The 22609-nt window shown below is 55.4% G+C and overlaps 1 protein-coding gene across 12 annotated transcripts; it reads left to right on the top strand.

The window, feature by feature from the left end:
• Window positions 1-1387: 1387 nt before the first annotated feature.
• On the top strand, window positions 1388-21683 carry PDLIM7 (PDZ and LIM domain 7). 12 transcript variants are annotated; one of them, XM_065918283.1, is made up of 14 exons: window positions 1388-1469; window positions 2437-2542; window positions 6396-6547; window positions 6629-6659; window positions 7140-7258; window positions 7630-7650; window positions 7907-8043; window positions 8192-8228; window positions 9159-9229; window positions 9378-9615; window positions 10693-10873; window positions 20845-20965; window positions 21081-21196; window positions 21351-21683. In XM_065918283.1, the coding sequence occupies exons 2-14, from the start codon at window positions 2447-2449 to the stop codon at window positions 21435-21437; spliced, it is 1407 nt and encodes a 468-aa protein (XP_065774355.1). In that variant the 5' UTR covers window positions 1388-1469; window positions 2437-2446; the 3' UTR covers window positions 21438-21683. The 12 variants fall into 12 exon arrangements, with proteins under 12 accessions (XP_065774355.1, XP_065774357.1, XP_065774360.1 ...); XM_065918285.1 differs by having other exon boundaries at window positions 9168-9229; window positions 21351-21682; XM_065918284.1 differs by having other exon boundaries at window positions 1406-1465.
• Window positions 21684-22609: the final 926 nt, after the last annotated feature.

Here is a 22609-nt window from a genome sequence, read left to right as displayed (position 1 = left end):
GGGAAGAGCTGATGAACATGTTGGAAAGCAAATGAGGAGCTGAGAAAAGAGGTGGAGAAGGAGAATTCAGTAGGGCAGGAGAAAGGATAGTGGAGAAGAAGCAGTCAGTGGGACAGGATGAAGTCACGGGGAAAAGGGAGTGTACCCTGACCAGAGCTGTTTCTAGGTAGGGAAAGGGGAAAGCTGAGAAATCACCATTGGTTGAATAACCTGGAAATCATTAGAGACCTTTTAAAGAGGGAATTAATTCAGAGGACTGGTGGGGACAAGAGCTTGACTGAGTGGGTTCAGGCGAGAATGGGAGGAAAAACGGGGAGGAAGGGTGATAGACAACTCCAAGGAATTTTACCCTCAAGGAGAGTAGAATAAAAGAATAAAAAAGAGATTGCTGAAAAGTGATGTGAGATGAAGAGAAAATTTCTTTAAAGATGAGAACTCTTACATCAGTTTATGTAGTGAGGGGAATGATGCAGAAGAGGATGAAATATGATAATAGTGGAAAGGGGAGAATAGCATTGGCCATGCCCTGAGGCGTGGACATCTGTTCACTCGCAAACTTGGGTCCCTGCTCAATTTCCCCTGCTGCCTGAGCTAGCCTCCTGGGCTGAGCACTGGGTCAAAGTGGGGACTCTGACACCCTCATTGGGGTCGCTGCCGGCTCTGGAGCGGGTAGCAGGACATAGCCCATCAGGACAGTCAGCACTTAGATGGGGTCGCTGGGCTGCTGGCCGCTGACTGCGGGGGGTCGGCGGTAGGAATTGGTCAGGATTGAGAAACGACTGGGGCCAGAGCCAAGGGTCCCTCCACCTGTGTCGGCTGTCATTATTTTCTGCCTTCGGTGGAATGTTCTGCAAACTTAGCTTCATGCTCCCCTGTGTCCTCCTCAACTAAGCCCACCTCGAGGCCCCCCACCCCCACTAACTCTCCATCAAATCCGTCCGATTTAGAAATTCTGGAGCCGCCGATGGCTGTGCCTTAGGGCAAACTGTGCCTATCTTCACGACGGCCCTGTGAAGCGAGTATTGTCCCATTTTTCCGAGTTGGAAACTAAGGTTCACAAGCCGACTCAGATCCAGATCTGTCTGGTTCCCAAGTAAACTTTCTTTTCGCTCCGCCAGCTGGAGGCGCAAAGGGCCAGGAACACGGAGGCTCCCAAACTAGGTGTCCAGCAGCCGAGACCCGGCCCAGACTCCGCCCAGGCCCCGCCCCACCAACGGGACGAAGGAGGGCTGTGTCTTAGAGCTCAAAGCGAGATGGGACCTGATGATTGGGTGGGGCGGAAGGATTGGGTGGGGCTTCCCACTGCCCGGGCGACCGCGACTTTGAGGGGGCGGGGCATCTGGCTCCGCCCCCCTATGCGGGCTCAAAGTGGATGGCAGCGGCGGGGGCGGGGTCAGAACTCGGGCGGCGGATCCCAGCGCGGCTCTGTGGAGCCCGCCGCGGAGCAGCGCCCCGGCGGGGCCCAGTAGGTACTTGCGACAGCGCGGGGCGTCTCGGGCCGGATCAGGTGGGGGGCAGAGGCATAATGGGGACCACAGAGGGGACTGGGGGTCGTAGCCAGCTCCGCACGTCCTCCGGTGGCCGTCGCCCCTACCCCCGCCCCCGTCTTCCTGCGGCGAAGCCGGCTGCGGCGGGGCTGATTGGCGCCTGCGCCGCTTCCTGCGCCTGGGACTCGGCCAGGGCTTGGGGCCCAGACTAGGGCCCGAGGGAAACTGAGTCACGTTGGGACGGTAGCAGTCGTGTGTGGGAGGCAACACCCCCGCAGGGGTGCGGGATAAATCCGCTTCCTGGCCATGCTTTGGAATCCCAGCCCCCGCCATTCCCCCCAGGGGCCGCGCCCCCGCTCAGAACCCAGAGCTCCCAGGGGTCCTGCCCTGGCTCTCGGTAGCTTCGACTGGGCTTGGAATGGCTAGGATTCGCTCCAGCCGCCTCCCTCCACCCCTCTCCACCCCTCCCCCTCGCGGCCCAAGCCCCCGTGTTCTCTCCACACAGTGTCAGTTTACACGCCTTATATAGTCCGAGCAGGCTCCAGCCGAGGCCTGCCTGTCGGGACCTGGGGGCGGGGGAGAGGAGCGCCGGCCCTGGACTGGCATTGCTGTCCAGACCAAGGCTCAAGACTGGCTGGGAAGGAGGTCATGCCTAAGTAGTCCCGCGGTCCACTCCTGGATGAGAGGAACCTGGAGACTGGATGCGGGCTCCCTTCACCGCCTCCCTCCCCCGCCCCAGTCCTTTGGGGAAGGGGAGTTGCCCCTGTCCTTTCCAAAGTGAGTCTGCCAGCTAGCAGCCCAGCGCGACCTAACAGGGTGCCCGCCTACCCTCCCCCTGGGTGTGCTCAGCGTCTGCCAGTGCTTGCCTGGCGCTAGTCCAAGGCTGGTGTCCAGAGTCGGGCCTGCCTGTGCACCCACCATGTATCACTCACCTTTTCTCTCCTCTCAGGAGCAGCACTATGGATTCCTTCAAGGTGGTGCTGGAGGGGCCAGCACCTTGGGGCTTCCGGCTGCAGGGGGGCAAGGACTTCAATGTACCTCTCTCCATCTCCCGGGTGAGCCTAGATTGAGGGAAGGGTTCCCCTAGGGGTCTCTGGTGCTCAGATCTCCAGTGGGTGGCAGAAGGAGTCTGAGCAGGAATGATACTAGGAGGTGTCCAGGTCCAGAGCTGTGGGCACCTGCCACAAGGACTCCCAACTCGGTAGATACTGGGAAAGGAGCCCTCAGACTTCCACAGCACTGCACTGCACCTTCTAGGCTCAGGAGTGTGCCCATTCTTCAGGAGGTGAGCCTGAGGTCTCCAAGAAGTGTCTATAAACTGCTTGAAGAGCAATGCTTGGTGCTCGGCCTCTGGGAGGGCACTCTGACTGCAGGAGCTCACTTCATCCTCATTGCCACCTAAGGGATAGCAACTATCATCCTGTTTATTCAGATGAGATAACTCAAGACTCATTGAAGGGACTCTTTCATCTGTTCCATGGCAAAGCAGGCATGGGGCTTCAAACACAGGGTTGGCCTGCATTTTTTGTGGGTGGATAAGCTTCTCCCCAGCCTAGGTGAGGACTTTTATCCCATTCACTGGTCCCATTCAGGATGCAGTGCTCTTTGGGTCTCTAGGGCTCTGACTTCCAACTCCTGAGAGCCTGTCCTGGTGGGGGTGGAGCTGGAGGCTGGCTCCTCCCTGTGGCAGGGGGATTGCCTTATAAGCCCAAGAATGCAGCCCCATGCTGGGATAGCCAACTGGTGGCTGAAGTCTGCAGAGCTAAAGAAGGCTGGCCTAGGCCTGGAACCCTGAACCCCATCAGTGGGCCCCTCAGCCGATCACCAGGCTGTGGCTCCGACTGTGGGATCAGTTGTGGGACACAGGGAACAAAGTATCTGCCCTGAGAGAGTGAGGCCAGCCCTTGGGTTGGTGTCTCTTGACTAGTCTGGGGGTCAGGAGGGGCGGGGACTTCCTGTCCCTATATCCGCTTGTCCAGAGAGGCCCACCCAGGCTCCTGGTCAGCAGGCAGCTATTGGCATGAAGCCCAGGGCAGGCACAGCCTGGAGGGGTCTAGAGAGCCCAGCTCGAGAGGGGCCCAAAGTAGAGTCTGTTGTAGTTGGGCTTGGTGGCCAGGACCTGCAGGCAGTCACTGTTCCCAGGGACACTTCCGCGGGGTTTCCTGGAAGCTGCTTTGCCAGCAAGGTAGCTAAGGGCACTGGTCTCCCTACTACATAGCCCCAGCCCATACATAATACTCAAGCCTTGCCAGCCCTGGGAACCCATCCTATACTCCCCTTCCTGGGAAAGTGCTGGTCAGTGTGGCTGGGAGCTTGGCTGACCTCAGCCTCAGTTTCTTCATTGGTGGGGTTGGGCAACAAAGCAGCCTAAGGGATGGACTTTCAGATGTGGCCTGTTGGGGGCACTCTGAGCTCGGGCTCTGTTAGCAGTCCCAGCATGTGGGTGGGGCCACCAGCTGAGCCCAGCCCTGGAGTTGGACCTAGGTCCTGGTGGGTGGGAGCGAGGGTGGTCTTTTCTGAGCTGGGCTGGGCCCCCTCCCTCTCTCCTGACCCTAGCATGGAGGAGGAGAGGGAGGGGCTAGGGCTGGCTGTAGGCCCAGGCCTGGGAGATGAGGTAACGTCTGGGACTTGGGGGTTGGGCTGCTCAGTGGAGCCCTCAGGCTGACTCACCCCCTACTCCGTGTAGTGTCCAGCCCCCTGGCTTTTTCTCCCCTTGGTCCCTTGGGCCTGCTTGCTTTTCTCTCCAGACACACCCCACTCCCCATCCCCAGGTCTCTTCTGCTCCTGTCTCCACCTCTGACCACTCCTCTGTCCCTCCTGTGTCCTCCTGTCCTCCCCATCCTAGAGAAGGAAGTAGTTGCCAGTTCCCCATCCCCTTTCTGGGAGCCAACAGCTCCAGCTCAACCGGAGACCCCCACCTCCATGGGCTTAGCCCACACTTCCCGGGAGCCAGCCTTTGTGGGTAGGGAGTGGCCAGACCAGGTTTCCCTTCTACTGACTCACTGTGACCTTGAGTAAGTCACTTCCTCTCAAGGGCATCACTTCCCCATGCCCATTATAAGGGGTTGGATTGAACTAGAGGTAAGATAGGTGATCCAAGCCCCAAACCCAGCTTGAGGATCAGATAATCTTTCCATTCAGAGGGCTGTCCTCTGAGCCCCAGCTCTCAACAATTCTCTGGTGGCTCAGATGGTAAAGAATCTGCCTGCAATGCAGGAGACCTGGGTTCGATCCCTGGGTTGGGAAGACCCCCCTGGAGAAGGAAATGGCAACCCACTCCAGTATTCTTGCCTGCAGAATTTCATGGACAGAGGAGCTACAGTCCATGCATTAACAAAGAGTCAGACACAACTGAGGGACTAACACTTTCACTTTACTTTTCTCAACAGAGGTGGCCTAATAGGGTGGAGCCTTAGAGTCAGGGTCCTGGCCCTGCCTCTTGAGTTGCTAGCTAGGCAACTAGAGGCAAGTTACTTAACCTCTCTGTTTTCCCATGTATAAAATAGGTATATTCCCAGATTTTCCTCCACAGGGTTTTTGGAGGATTCAGTATGTGGTAATACTAGGTACTTGGTAAATGTAAACTTCTGTTAGTACTTAGCAAGTAAAGAAGGGGCCACCCAGCTGTCTTACCCTTCTGACTTCTGAAGCGTGAGGTCGAGCCATCAAACCGAGCTCTCTCTTCTTGCCCTAGTGCGATCAGTCTCTGGGTCTAATCCCTCTGCCACCTCTCTGGAACCTCTTACCTCCTCTCCCTGCCTGAACTCCTGAGTATCGGCCCACTGAGGAGCCTTATGGGGTCACAGGCAGCCTGTACTCCGAAAACCTCCCCGACTTGTGAAGTGTGATTCTGCTTCCCATTACTTCCCCCACAAGCCTGTTCAAGGCCAAGCCCATTGCCAGATGGCCAGGCAGCCCTGTGGGCTTAGACTTATGAACCACAGTGCTACGTCTGCCTGTGTTGTTGCCACTAGGCTAGAGGACTAGGAGGGCCCAGTTGGGTTCTTCAGGGTCACCTATATCAAGACCCTGGGAAATACCTACCCTGGGCCTTAAAACTGGTGCTACCTAACCTTGAGAACAATTCTTTCAGCACTTGAGGTCTTCATAAGTATTGAATTCTCTCACACCCTATGCAGCCCATTCCACTCTGTTTTCGCCAAAGCCCACCACTTCCCAGAAGTCATCTTCATGGGTTTCAGCTCATGCTGCTGACCGTTCCTTCCAGCCTGCTATTACTCAGTTGCCACGGGAACCAGGGATTCCCAACGCAGAGCCCAAAGGATTGTGGGGAGAGGCTGATGTGGCAGTCGAGGGCTTGGGGTTGACACCCATATTTACAGCCCGTGAAGCCCCCAGCTGACACTCTGGGCCCCATTTGGGCACTGATCACTGGGAACCTAGAGGTGATGGGGGGTATTTCTGGTGCTCCAAGGGTCCTGGTGGATTCCTGCAAATGGCACCAGGATTGGGTGCTAGGAGTGTAGGAGGTGAGTGAGCGCTCAGGGAGGAACTTGCCACATGCACAAGCCAGAGGGCAGGTCTGGTGGGTGGGATGGCCTGGGCAAGAGGCCAGCAGAGACCTCAAAAGCTTCAGTTAGAGCTGAAACACTTGTGTTTTCGCCTGAAGGTGGCTGCATGTTGATGTCAGCAGCTTCTGAACCTTGAGGAGGATCCCTGGAGGTGAATGAATGTGTAAGCGGAGTGCTTGAGGTGATGGTGAAGCTCAAGCGAGCTCCACCCCCTCTCAGATGGCTTTAGTATCCAACAGTAGTCCAGAAACACGTTGAATGAAGAGACCCCTGGGTTCTGCGAGTGGGGCAGCTGAGGAAAGGCAGGGTTGGCTGCTATTTGCCTGAGTTTGGTCAGCAGAGTCTTGGTCCTCCATGAGCCTCCATCTCTCCATAGCTCACCCCTGGGGGTAAAGCTGCACAAGCCGGCGTGGCCGTGGGTGACTGGGTGCTGAGTATTGATGGCGAGAACGCGGGGGGCCTCACACACATCGAAGCCCAGAACAAGATCCGTGCCTGCGGGGAGCGCCTTAGCCTCAGCCTCAGCAGGTAAGCCTGAGCTGAGCAGCCCTGGCAGGTGGGCGTGCCCTTGGGCGTGGCCCATCATCACCGCTTCCCCTTCTCTTCTAGGGCTCAGCCGGCTCAGAGCAAACAGCAGAAGGTAGGGGATGGGCTTGGGATATGTGGGCAGCAGGCGGGGTGGGACTGGACATCCAGGCTCACCTGCCCTCCCTGGTGCAGTCTTGGTCTCCCCCCATCCCTGGCCGGGAGTAGAGGGTGGAGGCCAGAGCTGGGGAGTCTGGGAACTGGGAGTTGGGCCAGGGACTGCCGCACGGTCAGAGCACCATGCATGTCTGCCTGTCGGTCCATCCGTCTGCCTGCCTGCCTCCTTCCCTCTCTCCCGCCGGCCTGTGCTGCAAGCTGCACTAGCCCACCCGCCCTCGGACTGCGTGGGCTGAGATCATTGCTCCCAAATGGGTCCCTTGAAACCTGAGTCTCCGCCTCCCCGGAGCCTCAGGCCAGATGTGTGGGGGTAGGGCTGGAGTACCGCTGGCCTCTTCGTGCCAGGGGACGCCCCACTCTGGCCAGATCCCCCGCCTCCTCCCGCCCTGCCCGCCCTCCCCGCTCTGTCTCTGCCCAGGCCCTGGCCCCCGCCGCGGACCCCCCGCGGTACACCTTTGCACCCAGCGCCTCCCTCAACAAGACGGCCCGGCCTTTCGGGGCGAACCCGCCCGCAGACAGCACCCCGCAGCAGAATGGGTACGTCTGTCCTGCCCGTCCACGCTATGTCTCCACCTCCGCACGCCCGCCGGCTGCCCGCTGCTGCTCTGTCTGTGCTGCGCCCCAGCCTGGCCCGAACCGTGCGACAGCGACCCCTGGTGGCTGGGGCGGGTACTGCAGGCACAGGGGTGTGGCTCCTGCCTTGGGCCGGCCCCCCTGGGGGCTGTGAGCAAGGCAGCGCCGCCCCGTACGCGGTGGTCGCCTGGGGTTGGGATTTGATGTTGGCCGACTGAGCCCAGATACTCAGTGCAGCCTTCCCCCTGGCTACTCTGACCCCTTGCCATCTTTCTTCCTCCCCTTGTCTATCTCTTTGTACCTTTATCTGTCCATCTGTCTTATTTCCTTCACAGGTGCAGACCCCTGACAAGTCAGTGAGCCCCCTCTGCCTGTCCCTCTCTTCCTTCCTTTTGGCACTCTGGGTGGTGGCCCCTCCCCACTCTGGCTGCCGGCCTTTCACCTTGATTGCCCTCCTGCCCTCTCACTTCCCTACCCCACCCCTCACCCAGCAGGGCCCTGGCCTTGCCCGCCCCTCTTCCCGTCACTCTCGCCCACCTGTATCAAGTCCGGGGAGGGGCCGCCCCTGCTGCCCGTCCAGGCATGAGGTTCTGAGCCCCACCCTCCCCACAGACAGCCGCTCCGACCGCTGGTCCCAGATGCCAGCAAGCAGCGGCTGATGGAGGACACAGAGGACTGGCGGCCGAGGCCTGGGACAGGCCAGTCCCGTTCCTTCCGCATCCTCGCCCACCTCACGGGCACCGAGTTCAGTAAGTGCCAGCCCAGGGAAGGGTGGGCTCCCCTCCTGGTCCCCCAGCCCGGGCCCGGGCTTCTGGCACCCTGTGACCCTCTACCAGGGCTCAGGGCTGGGGTGGCCTTCTGTCTGCTCTTGGTCAATGCCTGCCTCTGCCCTGTCAGTGCAAGACCCGGATGAGGAGCACCTGAAGAAATCAAGGTAACAGGACCAGCTCCAGCCCCTCTCTCATTTCCGGCCTCTCCCATTCCAGCCCTGTCTGCTCCTGGCCATCCCTAGCCAGGGTTAGCCATTCTCCTTCCTTCCTTCGGGCCTCCCTCCCTGCCTCCCTTCCATCTCTCCTTCCTTCCACTTCCTCCTCCTTCTCTCTCTACCCCTCAGGGAAAAGTATGTCCTGGAGCTACAGAGCCCACGCTACACCCGCCTCCGGGACTGGCATCACCAGCGCTCTGCCCATGTGCTCAACGTGCAGTCGTAGCCTGGTCCTCGCCGGCCGGCTGCCCTCTCTGCCTCTTTCTTGCTGTTCCTCCGCCCCAGGGCACGTCCCCTTGGCACCTCCAGCTTCTGCCTACCTCACCCATCCCTTTTCTGCCCCTGGACTGAGCCTCCTGCTGGCCCGGCCCCAGCTGCCCTCCTGGCACAGGGCCCGGCTCCATCTGACACTGCTGCCTTCACTCTTTGCCCCTATGGTACTGCTGTCTGCCAGGTCTGTACTGGCTTTTTGGGCACGCAAATAAACATTCTCAGCCCTGCTTTCTCTGCCTCTCTTCTCTGTCTTCGTGGACTTGGTTTGCATTTGGGTCGGGGGTGTTAGATGGTTCAGATCCAGTGTGGGCCCTGCTAGTCTGGGTCTCAGTGGGTGGGGGTACCCAGCAAAAGGGGGCCCTGCCATGAGAGAGACCCTCACGAACGGCCCCAGAAGCGAGAGCCCTACCTCACCTCCCAGCCCTGTGCGACAGACCAGCCAGCTGGAACCTGGCCAGGAGAAGTTGCCCTACCCCTCCCTGCCCTGGGGGGACCTGGAGTCCTCTGCTCTCCTGCACCCAGGCATCTCTCATGGGGCCAGCAGGACCAAGCTTGGGGGGTGGGGCCATGCCAGGAGCCTCGGCCGTGCAGGGCCTTGAATGACAGATCTTACAGCCAGGTGCCCAGGATGGAAGCCCCAACCCCAGTCTCAGCTACACCCCAGGAGCCCTGGCCTGGTGAGAGAGCGTGGGCTTGGGCTTGGGGAAGGGTGGGTAACCACCAGAGGCATGGGGGTCGGGCCCCTCCAAGCTGCCCCGGGCTCTCCCCGCTGTTCTGTGGTGTCCCCGGGCACCCCCATGGAGCCACTTTTCCTGGCCTTGGCAGGCCCTACCACCCCCAGTCCCACGAGCCGCCCACCCTGGGCTGTGGACCCTGCATTTGCTGAGCGCTATGCCCCGGACAAGACCAGCACGGTGCTGACCCGACACACGCAGCCAGCCACACCCACACCTATGCAGAACCGCACCTCCATCGTGCAGGCCGCCGCTGGAGGGGGCCATGGCGGGGGCGGTGGCGGCGACGGCAAGACTCCCGTGTGCCACCAGTGCCACAGGGTCATCCGGTGGGTGGCCCCGTCCCTTCCCACCCCGGTCTTTTCCTGAACTGGAGCTCCAGCCCTGGTGTCTTTCCGACCGCTGCTCCTCCCATCTGTCTCCCTACTCATCTCAGCTGCCCCCTGCTCAGACTCTCTCCAACATTTGCCCTGGTGAAATGGAGGGGGTGCCAACGACAGCCAAGCTGCAGCCCTAGACTCGCTGCTCTCTGGCCAGGAAGGGCCTCCCTGCTCCCAGCCCCCTCTTGCCTTTCTCCTTCCTGCTCACTTGGTCTCTCTCTACTAAGCCTCTTAAGTCCTTCCCTCTCTGCACTGCTCCCCAGGGACCAGCAGTCCCACAACCCCCCAGAATCGGATCTGTGTCAGGCCCCAGAGCCTTCCTAGTTCTCATCCCAGGCTCTGCCCTGCTCTCAACTCCTGTCAGCTCTTAAGCTCTGGAAAGCACCCCCTCGTTCAGACAGCCCCATTTATCTGGGATGGCCAGGTCCCTCTCCAGGCCAACGGGACACAGTGGGCACCAGGCTCAGCTCAAGTGCCCACTGGCCTTCAGGGCTCACAGGTACTCCAGGCCTCCTGTCTCCCAGGACACCAACCCCTTGGGTTCAACTTATTAGACTCAAGTCAGCAGTCCTCACCCAGTGTCACCTTCCTCCCTTTTCTGACGCTTCCCTTCTCCCTCACCTCCTGTCATCAAAACAGTGCAGCTTTTTAAAATATTTATTTGGCTGCATCTGATCTTAGTTGCAGCACATGGAATCTTAGTCGCAGTGCATGGGCTCAGTTGCCCTGAGGCATGTGGGATGTTAGTTCCCCAACTAGGGATTGAACCCGTGTCCCCTGCCTTGGGAGGCAAATTGTTAACCATTGCACCACCGGGGAAGTCCCACAATGGTCAGCTTTGTCTTGCTGTGTGATCTTAGGCAAGTCACCTTTCAAGCTTGTCTCTTCCCTATTTGGAGATGAAGAGAATGAACATTCCCTCCCAGGTTTCATAATAGGTGTGGGGTAAACCCTGTGGGGTGCTGGCCAGGAACCCCAACTTCATTTGCACCCACTCCTGCTCACTGCCCTTGCTTTCCCCTGCAGGGGCCGCTACCTGGTGGCGCTGGGCCACGCATACCACCCTGAGGAGTTTGTGTGCAGCCAGTGCGGGAAGGTTCTGGAAGAGGGTGGCTTCTTCGAGGAGAAGGGGGCCATCTTCTGCCCACCCTGCTACGATGTGCGCTATGCACCCAGTTGTGCCAAGTGCAAGAAGAAGATCACCGGCGTGAGTGGGGCTGGCGGCTGGCGGGGGACTGGGAAGGCAAGCCTGACTCTTCAGCAGTGAGGAGTGTTGAGCAGCTCCTGGGCTGGGGGGCTGTCCCTGCAGGACGCCGTTGGAACCTTACCAGCCTCACAATCAGGCTACTGTATCAATCTCACTTTACATTAGCCAGGACTGTCTTAACAGGTGATCTAAATCCTAACTCTTAGGGGCTCAAGCAGGAGAGAATTGGTGCAATAATCAGAAAGGCTGAGGGATGCTAACTTCTGGCCCAGTTGAATGCAGATCCTGAGGTTGTCAGGAGTCTTTTCTGCCACTTGCCTCTGGTTTCATCTGTGTTGGCTTTGATCCCAGCATGCTTTTCCCTAGAAAGCGGCAAAGATGCTGCCACATCAATGGCTCCAGGGTTAAATCTCCCCAGGTTAGCACCACAGAGAGAAAGAGAGGACCTCTGTGCCATCGAGTCCCAGTGCTGATGCTCATTGGCCTGGCCTGCTTCACATGCCCATCTCTGAACCAAGCCCTGTGACTCTAGTTGGCCAGGCCCAGGTGACACTCACCCCTGGAACAGGGTCTGGTGACCTTGCCTGAACCATAGGACTGGTTCCTTGAACATAAAACCAGGGTGACATTACCCCAAGAGAGGAGGTGAGTGCTAGTCAGGCCAAAACAAGAGGTGGCTACTGTGTTAGGATTGCATTCAGCTTCAGTAATAGAAAAAACTCCAGTATAGAGATTGAAACAGAAGGGGTAATGTTTACTTCAATTGCAAGAATTCCAGGGGTGGAAGAGCAGCTCATGGATGGCTTTAGGCTTTTCCTGTATTTTAGTTCTGAAATCCTTAGCCTCTAGGCCTTTGTCCTCAAGTTTATTGTATCATGGATGCCAGATGACTGCTCAAGCCCCAGGCTCACATTCTTGTTGCAGGTGGGAATCCAAGGGAAGGAGCAGGAGTCTTCTTTTAATGAGGTTTTGCCTTTTGGCTCTGGAAGAAAAACCAGGAACTTGCATCTTTATCTCAGTTGTTGGAATTGTTATTGTATGGGCACCTGGGCCAGTGAGGGAAGCTGGCAAATTCAGTATTTTAGCTACTGTCCTCTATAAGAGAGGAAGGCAAAAGAGGGGGTTGTGACTGGCTTTTGAGAGGCTAAAGCAATCTGCCACCCTGAATGCGAATGCGTATGAAAAACGGAGTCTCTGAAGATAGGCTTGAAGGACACAGAACTATTGATTTGCAAAGGCAGAAATTTAGGTTCAAAAAACTTGTGATTCAAAATCCTATTCTTGGTGATTTCCTGGTGGTCCAGTGGCTAAGACTCTGTGCTCCCAATGCAGGGGGCCTGGGTTCGATTCCTGGTCAGGGAACTATATCCCCTGTGCCACAACTAAGACCCCATGCAGCCAAATAAATAAATATATATATTAAAAACCTGTTCTTAAAAAAAAATCCTGTTTTTCCTACTGAGTCTAAATATGCAGCAGAGCCTGGCCTGGTCTCCTGCAGGGCAACCTAGCTGCCACCTGGAGCTGGGCCTGGGACTTGGGTCAGCATAGTTTATGGGCTGAGAGTGATGCCCTATCTACCATCTCCCATTCTTGTGGACAGTGCCCCACATTGGGGATGCCCTGTGAAGAGACAGGCATGGTCCTGCCCCCAGGAACTCACACAGAGGAAGGGGACTCCAAGAGTGTCGACGGTGAGCAGCCTAAGGAAAGAGGAGCGTAACAGGCAGGGTGACAAGTTGAGGGGGTTTCAGCTGTGCCTGTGTGGAAGCTGAAGTGCAGAGAGAGGCAGAAACTGCCCAAGGCTACAGAGCATGAGGGCCAGACCAGAGCAGCACCAGGCACTGCGGACTTCCAGCACTCATGCGTCTCCCTGTTTTTGGATCCATGGGCAGAGCTTCCGGATGTGGCCAGAGAGCTCTGTGCATGTGTGTGTGCTAAGTCACTTCAGTCGGGTCTGACTCTGTGACCCTATGGGCTGTAGCCCACCAGGCTCCTCTGTCCATGGAGACTCTCCAGGCAAGAATACTGAAGTGGGTTGCCATGCCTTCCTCCAGGGGATTTTCCCAACCCAGGGATCGAACCTGCATCTCTTACATCTCCTGCATTGGCAGGAGGGTTCTTTACTACTAGCACTACCTGGGAAGCCCAGAGAGCTCTGTAGTAATGGTCATATTAGTGATAACTGCCTTGACCACAAGTGACAGAAAAAATAATGACAGCTGTTTCTCACCTAAGGAAGTGGAGAGGTGGGCAGTCTGGGACATGTAGGCAGATCCAGGCTCCTGTATCTTGTTTCTCCAACATCTTAGCCTTGACTTACTTACCACTCATAGTCCAAGATAGCTCTTGAGCTTCAGGCAAAATTTCCATGCTCCAGTCGGCTTGCTGTTCAGTTGCTTAGTGGTGTCAAACTCTTTACGACCCCATGGACTGCAGCACGCCAGGTTTTCCTGTCCTTCACTATCTCCCAGAGTTTGCTCAAACTCATGTCCATTGAGTTGGTGATGCCGTCCAACCATCTCATCCTCTGTCGTCTGCTTCTCCTCCTGCCTTCAATCTTTCTGAGCATCAGGGACTTTTCCAATGAGTCAGCTCTTCATATCAGGTGGCCAGAGTACTGGAGCTTCAGCCTTCCAATGAATATTCAAGGTTGATTTCCTTTAGGATTGACCGGTTTGATCTCCTTGCAGTCCAAGGGACTCTCAAGAGTCTTCTCCAGCACCTCAGTTCGAAAGCATCTATTCTTTAGTGTTCAGCCTTCTTTTTTTTTTTTTTTATGGAATCCCGTGGACTTCAGCCCACCAGACTCCTCTGTCCATGGATTTTTCCAGGCAGGAATACTGGAGTGGGTTGCCATTTCCTTCTCCATGTGTTCAGCCTTCTTTATGGTCTAAGTCTTACACCTGTACATGACTATCGGAAAACTATAACTTTGATTATACAGACCTTTGTCAGGAAAGTGATGTCTCTGCTTTTTAATATGCTGTCTAGGTTCATCATAGCTTTTCTACCAAGGAACAAGCACCTACCTGTCTTTCAACACGCACCTGGCTACAGTCACTGTCCACAGTGATTCTGGAGCCCAAGAAATAAAGTCTGTCACTGTTTCCATTTTTCCCCAGTCTATTTGCCATGAAATGATGGGACCGCATGCCATGATCTCAGTTTTTTGAATGTTGAGTTTTAAGCCAGCTTTTTCACTTTCCTCTTTCTCCTTCATCAAGAGGCTCTTTAATTCCTCCTTGCTTTCTGCCATAAGGGTGGTGTCATATGTATATCTGAGGTTGTTGATATTTTTCCCAGCAAGCTTGATTTCAGCCTGTGATTTATCCAGCCCGGTATTTTGCATCATGTACTCTGCATTTAAGTTAAATAAGCAGAGTGACAATATGCAACCTTGACATACTCCTTTCCCAATTTTGAGCCAGTCCATTGTTCCATGTATGGTTCTAACTGTTGCTTCTTGACCTGCATACAGATAATCTAAGGAGGCAGATCAGGTGGTCTGGTATTCCCATCTCTTTAAGAATTTTCCAGTTTGTTGTGATTTACACAGTCAAAGGCTTTAGCATAGTCAATGAAGAAGTTTTCCTGGAATTTTCTTGCTTTTTCTATGCTCCAACGGATGTTGGCAATTTGATCATTGGTTCCTCTACTTTTCTAATCCACCTTGTACATCTGGAAGTTCTTGGTTCACATACCATTGAAGCCTAGCTTGAAGGATTTTGAGCATTACCTTGCTAGCTTGTGAAATGAGCACAATTACGTGGTAGTTTGAACATTCTTTGGCATTGCCGTTCTTTAGAATTGGAATGAAAACTGACCTTTTCCAGTCCTCTGGTCACTGCTGCGTTTTCTAAATTTGCTGACATATTGAGTGCAGCACTTTAATAGCGTCATCTTTTAGGATTTGAAATAGCTCAACTGGAATTCCATTACCTCCATTAGCTTTGTTCATAGTGATGCTTCCTAAGGCCTACTTCACTATACTCCAGGATGTCTGGCTCTAAGTAAGTGACCACACCATCATGGTTATCTGAGTCATTAAAACCTTTTTTGTACAGTTTGTGTATTCTTGCCACCTCTTCATAATCTCTTCTGCTTCTGTTAGATTCTTGCCGTTTCTGTCCTTTATTGTGCCCATCTTCACATGAAATATTCCCTTGCTATCTCTTAATTTTCTTGAAGAGATTTCTAGCCCCATTCTATTTTCCTCTATTTCTTTGCATTGTTCACTTAAGGCTTTCTTATCTCTTCCTGCTAGTCTTTGGAACTCTGCATTCAGTTGGGTATATTTTTCTCCTTTGCCTTTTGTTTCTCTTCTTTTCTCAGCAGGAAATTGGAAAAGGAAGAAGGAGTGGAAGGTTCTTAGGAGCCATCTTTAGAAGATGATTTCACTTCAGTCTCTCAGTCGTGTCCAACTCTTTGCCATCCCATAGACTACAGCACGCCAGTGAAGGACAGGGAACTGTCCTTCAACTCCTGGAGCTTGCTCAAACCCATGTCCATCGAGTCGGTGATGCCATCCAACCATCTCATTCTCTGCTGTTCCCTTCTCTTCCTGCCCTCAATCTTTTCCAGCGTCAGGGTCTTTTCCAATGAGTCAGTTCTTCACATCAGGTCACCAAAGTACTGGAGTTTCAGCTTTGGCATCAGTCCTTCCAATGAATATTCAGAACTGATTTCCTTTTGGATTGGGCTATGGGTGCCATCCAACCCTTCTGCTTCCATCCCATAGCCCAGAACTCAGTCACATGACATTACTGAGCTGCAAGGGAGGCTGGGAAATATAGTCTGTTTGGTACAGCTGTGTGCCCAGCAAAAAGTGAGGATTCCATCAGTAGACTGGAAGGGGAGAAAGGATGTCATCACAGTTTTGTGTTGTGGGTCATTTTCTATGTATGGGCATCCAGCTTGACAATTATAGTATGAAGTCAGTTTGATTATTCTCATCTGACAGATGAGGAAATTTTGCCCAAGATGACAGTCATTTCCCCACCAGCCTAACTGATACCGTGTTGGACTGTTCTATCAGAATGGGCTGGCACCCAGGACCTTTCATTTTAAAATTTTATTTATTTTTGGCTGCACTAAGTCTTCCATTGCTGTGCAGGGTTTTCTCTATTTGCAGCAAGCGGGCGCTACTGTCTAGTTGTGGTGTATGAGCTTCTCATCAAAGTGGCTTTTCTTGTTGCGGAGCACAGGCTCACTCGTTGTTGCTCACAGGCTTAAGTGGCCCATGGCATGCGGGATCTTCCCTGACCGGGGATTGAACCAGTGTCTCCTGCGTTGGCAGGCAGACTCTTAACCACTGGACCACCAGGGAAGTCCCCCCAGGACCTTTCTTAAGCTGGCATCTGGATTTGCTTCCCACAGATCAAGGCCCTTATGTTCTGTTCACTGACAGCCCCGCCTGCATTACATCGCACTCTCGTCCTGCCCTGCCCCAGTTCTAAGTGGACAAAGTTATTGCCCAGGCTGCAGCTACAGAGGCAAGGCTGACGGAGCCTGCCTAGCTCCTGGGTCCTAGAGTATGCCCAGAGTGAGGTGGTGAGCCCTGCTCCTGCCGCAGCCCAGTGGTTCCACATGTGGCCCAGGGCACTCAGCTTCCCCTCTTGCAGGGGCTGACAGACCACACCCTCCAGTGGGGTCGGTGGTGGGGTGTGTGCGGGGGGGTGGGCAGGAACCTACCTGTCCCAGTTTACCAAGGGCTTCAGGCTCTTAGAGCTCAGAGCATAGGGAAGCACAGGACCATCTGGTTGACTCAGCAGACTTGGAGGGGAGCTCTGGGGGATGGGATGGACACATTAGAGGTGACATGTCCTAGTCTGGGGACCCTCTGGAAGACTGTTGTCAAGCCTTACCACTCACCACCAGCCCCTGTCACTCCGGTGCTTCACTGACACAGGCAGCTCTATCTTGCCAGTTACCTTCACCGCAGGGCCTTTGCACGGGCTGTACTCTGCTAGAAATACCCCTTAGCACTCTCTTTACCTCATTCCTTCTCATCTGCGCTTCAAATAACACTTCCTCAGGGGCACTTTCCCTGATACCCACCCTCCCACCTGGCCAGACTCCGCACTGTTTGCTTACTACCCTCCAATCCTTTTGTCCCATCTCTTCTCCAGTGTGAAATTCATGGGCTGGGGACTAGGGCTCTTTTGCTCATGTGTAATGCTCACACATGCTCATACCTCACATATAGGAAGGGCTTCCCTGGTGGCTCAGTTGGTAAAGAGTCTGCCTGCAATGCGTAAGACCTGGGTTTGATCCCTGGGTCAGGAAGATCCCCTGGAGGAGGGCATGACAATCCACTCCAGTATTCTTGCCTGGAGAATTCTATGGACAGAGGAGCCTGGCGGGCTACAGTCCATGGGGTCGCAAAGAGTAGGACGTGACTGAGCGACTAACACACTAACACATGTATAGAAAGTGGTCACTTAATACTTAAAGGAGTGAATGCAAGTGGCCTCTAAGCTGAACTTAATCATCAGTAGGAATTAGCTTGGACAAGGGTCAGGAGAGAATGCTCCAGAGGGAACAGCTTGTGTCACAAGGCAACACCCGGGGAGGGTGTGAGACGAGGTGGAATTGAGGGCAGGGCCAAGTTAGGGTTTCCGGAGCTGGGGACTGCTGAGGTCAGATGTGCCTCAGTGCGCTTCTCCTGGGGCAGGGGGAGACAGCTGGAGGAGGGGAACGGAACCGCTAGGCCTGGGTTAGGGTGATGGGACGGCAGGGGCAGACAGATGTAGGAAGCTTTGGGCATAAGGTAGACATGGAGAACTGGCTCAGAGACCTGCTCCCTGCCCACATGCCCACTGGGCCCAGCTCTGGGCTCCCCATGCTCCTCCCGAGACCCTGTCCTGTTGACCCACAGCCAAGTTCCTTCCCCCAGCCCTTGTCTTCTCCTTGCAAAGAGGCAACACCAGGCAGTGGGAAGAGCCAACTCTGGAGTGAGCCAGACTTGGGCTCGAAACACTTTTCCGTCATCTATTGACTGTGTGATCTGGGACAGATCACTTTCTCTGGACCTTGCTAAAATGGGAGTGGCAGTAACTTCCTGGCCAGACTGGTTGTGAGGTATATGTGAGAAATGACAGATTTTTTTTTTGGACTGTGCCACACACCTTGTGGGGTTTTAGTTGCCCAACCACGGATTGAACCTGCACCTTCAGCAGTGAGAGCGGTGAATTCGAACAACTGGACCACCAGGGAATTCCCGCGACAGTTTCTGTAGCGGGCGTGGACAGGCCAGCTGAGAGCTAGGTGCTCCCCGTACTTACATCTTGCTTTGTCCACACTGTTTCTTTCCTTATTATTTTTTTTAAATAGTTTCTATTTAAAACTTTTGGCTGTGCTGGGTCTTCATTGCTGCCCGAGAGCCTCCTCTAGTTGCTATAAGCAGGGGCTACTCTTCGTTGTGGGGCATGGGCCTCTTCCTGTGTCGGTTTCTCTTGCTGCAGAGCAAGGACTCTGGGACACAGTCTCAGTAGTTGGAGGCATATGGGTCTGGCTAACTCTGCAGCAGGTGGAATTTTCCCTGACCAGGGATTGAACCTGTCTCCTGCATTGGCAGGTGGATTCTTAACCACTGGACCACCAAGGAAGTCTTTTTTCCAAGACTTGTTTATTTATTTATTTTTGGCTGCTCTGGGTCTTCACTGCTGCGCACAGGCTTTCTCTAGTTGCAGTGAGTGGGGGCTGCTTTCTGGCTGTGGTGCGCAGGCTTCTTGTTGCGGTTCTTCTGTGGTGGCACACGGGCTCTAGGGCACGCAGGCTTCAGTGGTGGCAGTTTGAGGGCGCAGTAGTTGTGGCGCACAGTCTTGGTTGTCCCTCGGCATATGGGATCTTCCTGGTTCAGGGATCGAACTCTGCATTGGCAGGCAGACTTCTAACCAGACCATGAGAGAAGTCTCTGTTTCATTTTTAAAGTAATAGCCAATATTGAAAAATTGGATTTGACTTTAACACCTGGATTTCAATCTGAGCCTTGTAGGCATTCCTGAATGAAACGGTCAGCACCACCCCTGCACACGGAACACGTGCTCTCCCATGACACAGTCCCCACCTTGCCCCACTGTGTATGCCACCTGGCCTTGGCAGGCACTGGGTCTGGTACCCCTGGCCTCAGATGTGGGACCATCCTTACGGCAACCAGACAAAGCTGGGATCAGGCTCCCAGTTCAGCAGTGAAGGAGCCAAGTGTCATGAGGAGGTAAAGCTGTTGGGCAAGCCACCCAGCTAAGATCTGGCTGAACCCACGATCTGACATCCCCTGGGGCTCCACACTGCCTTCTGCCTGCCCCAGGTGTGAGTGCCGCTCAGCCGGTTGGCCCCAAGGAGAGCTCAGCCCACCTGTGGCCTCTGCTCTGTCAGGCCTCCAGTAGAGCAGGTTAACTTAGCTCACAAGCACTCATGATTGCCTACCCATGGGCCAGGCACTGTTGGGATATACCAGCTAACAGAAACGTTAATAGTTCATGCCCTCTGGGACCTCATACTAGATCGGGAAGAAGGCAGTGGGGAGCAGACAATAAGCGAGAGACATAAGAGGTAAATTACCTGGTGGTATGCTAGTATGGGGGGCTTCCCTAATGGCTCAGATGGTAAAGAATCCGCCTGCAATGCAGAGAGCCAGGTCAGGAAGGGTCGCATGGGTCAGGAAGATCGCCTGGAGAAGGGAATGGCAACCCACTCCAGTATCCTTGCCTGGAGAATTCCATGGACAGAGGAGCCTGACAGGCTACAGTTCACAGGGTCGCAAAGAGTCAGACACGACTGAGTGGCTAACACACACACACGTCAGTATGGGAAGAAAGTGCAGGGTTCAAGCTATTGGAAGCATGACTTTGGGAAGCGGGGTTGCCATATGAGCTGATCGTGTCAGCGTGGGCCTCAAGGGGAAGGTGATCTTTGGGTAGAATCTTGAAGGGGGTGAGGGCTGAGCCTAGCACATATCTGGGCCAAGCAGTCCAGGTAGAGGGGGCAGCTGGTAGGAAGCCCTAAGATGATGTGCCCGGTGCATCAGCCATGGACACGAGGCCACATGGGGAGAGCAGAGGGACGGAAGCCAGTCTTGCTGGCCTCTGGGCCTTTCCCCGGGCTTTGCCCTTTGCTCAGAGCAATGCGGACCAGGCAGGGATTCAAGCAGAGGAGAAGATGGCCGAGCACAGGTTGATTTCAGGCTGTCAGGGGCAGAGGAAGGAGCACAGAAGCCAGTTTTGTGCACTTATCCAGGTCAGAGGTGCCCAAGGCTCACATTCCACACCAGGGAGGCTGTGAGAAGTGGCCGGTATCTCGATGCATCTTGAAGCAGAGCCCGGCCGGATTTCGGAGTGGATCCGAAATAAATAAGGGACAAAGCAAGGAATTTGGCCCATGCGGATGGAGTCACCATCCACTGAGACAGAGATGCTGTGGGAATGTGCAAGGTCTAGCGTGTGGAGATTGGGAGCAGAACTTCAGACGCAGCATAGTGAACAACCACCAGGCTCCCCTGGTAGCTCAACTGGCAAAGAATCCTCCCGCAATGCAGGAGATCCCAGCTAGATTCCTGGGTTGGGAAGATCACCCGGAGAAGAGATAGGCTGCCCACTCCAGTATTCATGGACTTCCCGGGTGGCTCAGATGGTAAAGAATCCTCCTGCAATGAGGGAGACCTAGGTTCGATCCCTGGGTTGGGACGATCCCCTGGAGGAGGGCGTGGCAACCCACTTCAGTGTTCTTGCCTCTCCTCATCCCCATAGACAGAGGAGCCTGGCGGGCTACAGTCCATGGGGTTGCAAAGAGTCGGACATGACCAAGCACAGCACAGTGGATGCCTCGGGGTTGGAGAGAGAAAGTAGGAGCAGTGGGTGTGCAGATAAAACATTTATCTGGAAAGAAAGAGGGCCCCAGCCAGCCTGCCTATGTCCTGGACTCTGGAGAGGAGGGTGCCAAGTTACCAAGTGGCTGTTGCTTCCTCTTAGGAGATCATGCACGCCCTGAAGATGACCTGGCACGTGCATTGCTTCACCTGTGCGGCCTGCAAGACACCCATTCGGAACAGGGCCTTCTATATGGAGGAAGGGGCTCCCTACTGCGAGCGAGGTATGGGCTGGGACAGGTGAGAAGGCGGTGCTGGGTGAGGGGGCGGGGTGTGGGCAGGGGAGAACCCAATTCCGCCCCCGCCCCCGCCCCACTTTTCTTCTCTCTGTGTCTCCAGACTATGAGAAGATGTTTGGCACAAAATGCCGAGGCTGTGACTTCAAGATTGACGCTGGGGACCGCTTCCTGGAGGCGCTGGGCTTCAGCTGGCATGATACGTGCTTCGTGTGCGCGGTGAGTACCCCTCTTCGAACTCAGGCCCTGTCCCCAGAGCCTCGTGTTCTTCACCTGCCTCCCTCCCACCCCTGCCTCTGGGATTCCTAAGAGGTTGGGAACGGCCCTCTCCTGCTTCCCCCACCCCTCGTAACTGCACCTTGGCTGTTCCCAGATATGTCAGATCAACCTGGAAGGAAAGACTTTCTACTCCAAGAAGGACAAGCCCCTTTGCAAGAGCCACGCCTTCTCCCATGTGTGAGCCCCTCCCACTCATTGCTGCCCACCCCAGCCTACCCAACCCGAGGGGTTTGCTGATTCTGGAACCATCGCCCCAGATTTCTGGATAGGGCGAGCAAAAGTTGCCCCGACCCCAACTCCTGGCCTGAGCCTGGGGTCCCCTGGGCCCCACCCCCATCACCTCCCCCCACTCCCTCCACCACCTCCGCACACTGGTGCTGGCCACACCGGCCCCTGCTCACGTCCAGTGCTACAATAAATCTGTCTCCAGCTGCGTCTGGTGTGTGCCTCCCCCTGTGCATCAAGAAAGGTGGGATCTGAGGCCTGTAGCAGGATGGAGATTAAATTCTCCAGGGCTGACCGTCCTGGTGGTCCCATGATGGGGACAGGGAGGACTCATGGTCAGCAGGAGAAGGCAAAGGGGGATCTCACCTGCTGGGCCCAGGACCCACAGAAGTTGGGGGTGCCTGATCTGGCTTGGCTTGGCAGTCAGAGAAGAGGAGTTGGAGGGGCATCCTCAGTGGTGTAACGTGGAAAATGGTACACCCAAGTGAGGGTCCAGAGGAGCTGCTGCCATCGTATGCTGCAGGCAAAGAAAGGGGGCTGGAGAAGGCAGCCTCCCAGTTCTGGAAATGCCAGGATGCCTGGAAGTGCCAGGATGAGGAGCTGGGACTGCTTCCTGAGGGCACGGTGGGGAGAGCCAGGCAAGAATGTTCAGATCTGTTATAGAAAGAGCCCCTGGGAGCCATGAGCAGAGCAGAAGGAGGGAGCCTGGGAGGAGGGGCAGGGATCTGGGGAAGGAAGGCGCAACAAGCCACATGGTAGCGACTGGTCCAGGCCTGGAGCAGAGACGTGGGGGATGAGAGGTGAGAAGAGGAAGGACGGCACCGGAGTATACCAGTCGTTCCTCCCATTGTCTCACGCAGCAACCCTGTGGGGGTTCTGCACGTAGTCTCATTTTATAGATGAAAGCTTAGGAGACCTGACCAGAGCTGCACTGCCCCTGAGCACATGAGCCAGGCCTGAAGTTGGGCACGCAGTCCTGGACTGGCTGGCGCTGAGCGCCATGCTCCTGGGATGCCCCTGCAGAGCTCGCCTCTGCCTGCTGCCTCCAACGCTGGAAGCTCTGGCAGTGGCCCCATCTTTCCCCGGGGCCTCCCGCATCCCGTTGGTGCCCTCCACTACCCCAAGGGG

The sequence above is a fragment of the Muntiacus reevesi genome, chromosome 1 (assembly GCF_963930625.1).
Source record: "Muntiacus reevesi chromosome 1, mMunRee1.1, whole genome shotgun sequence".
Taxonomy (NCBI): Eukaryota; Metazoa; Chordata; class Mammalia; order Artiodactyla; family Cervidae; genus Muntiacus; species Muntiacus reevesi.
This window is presented reverse-complemented; position numbering and strand designations above follow the sequence as displayed.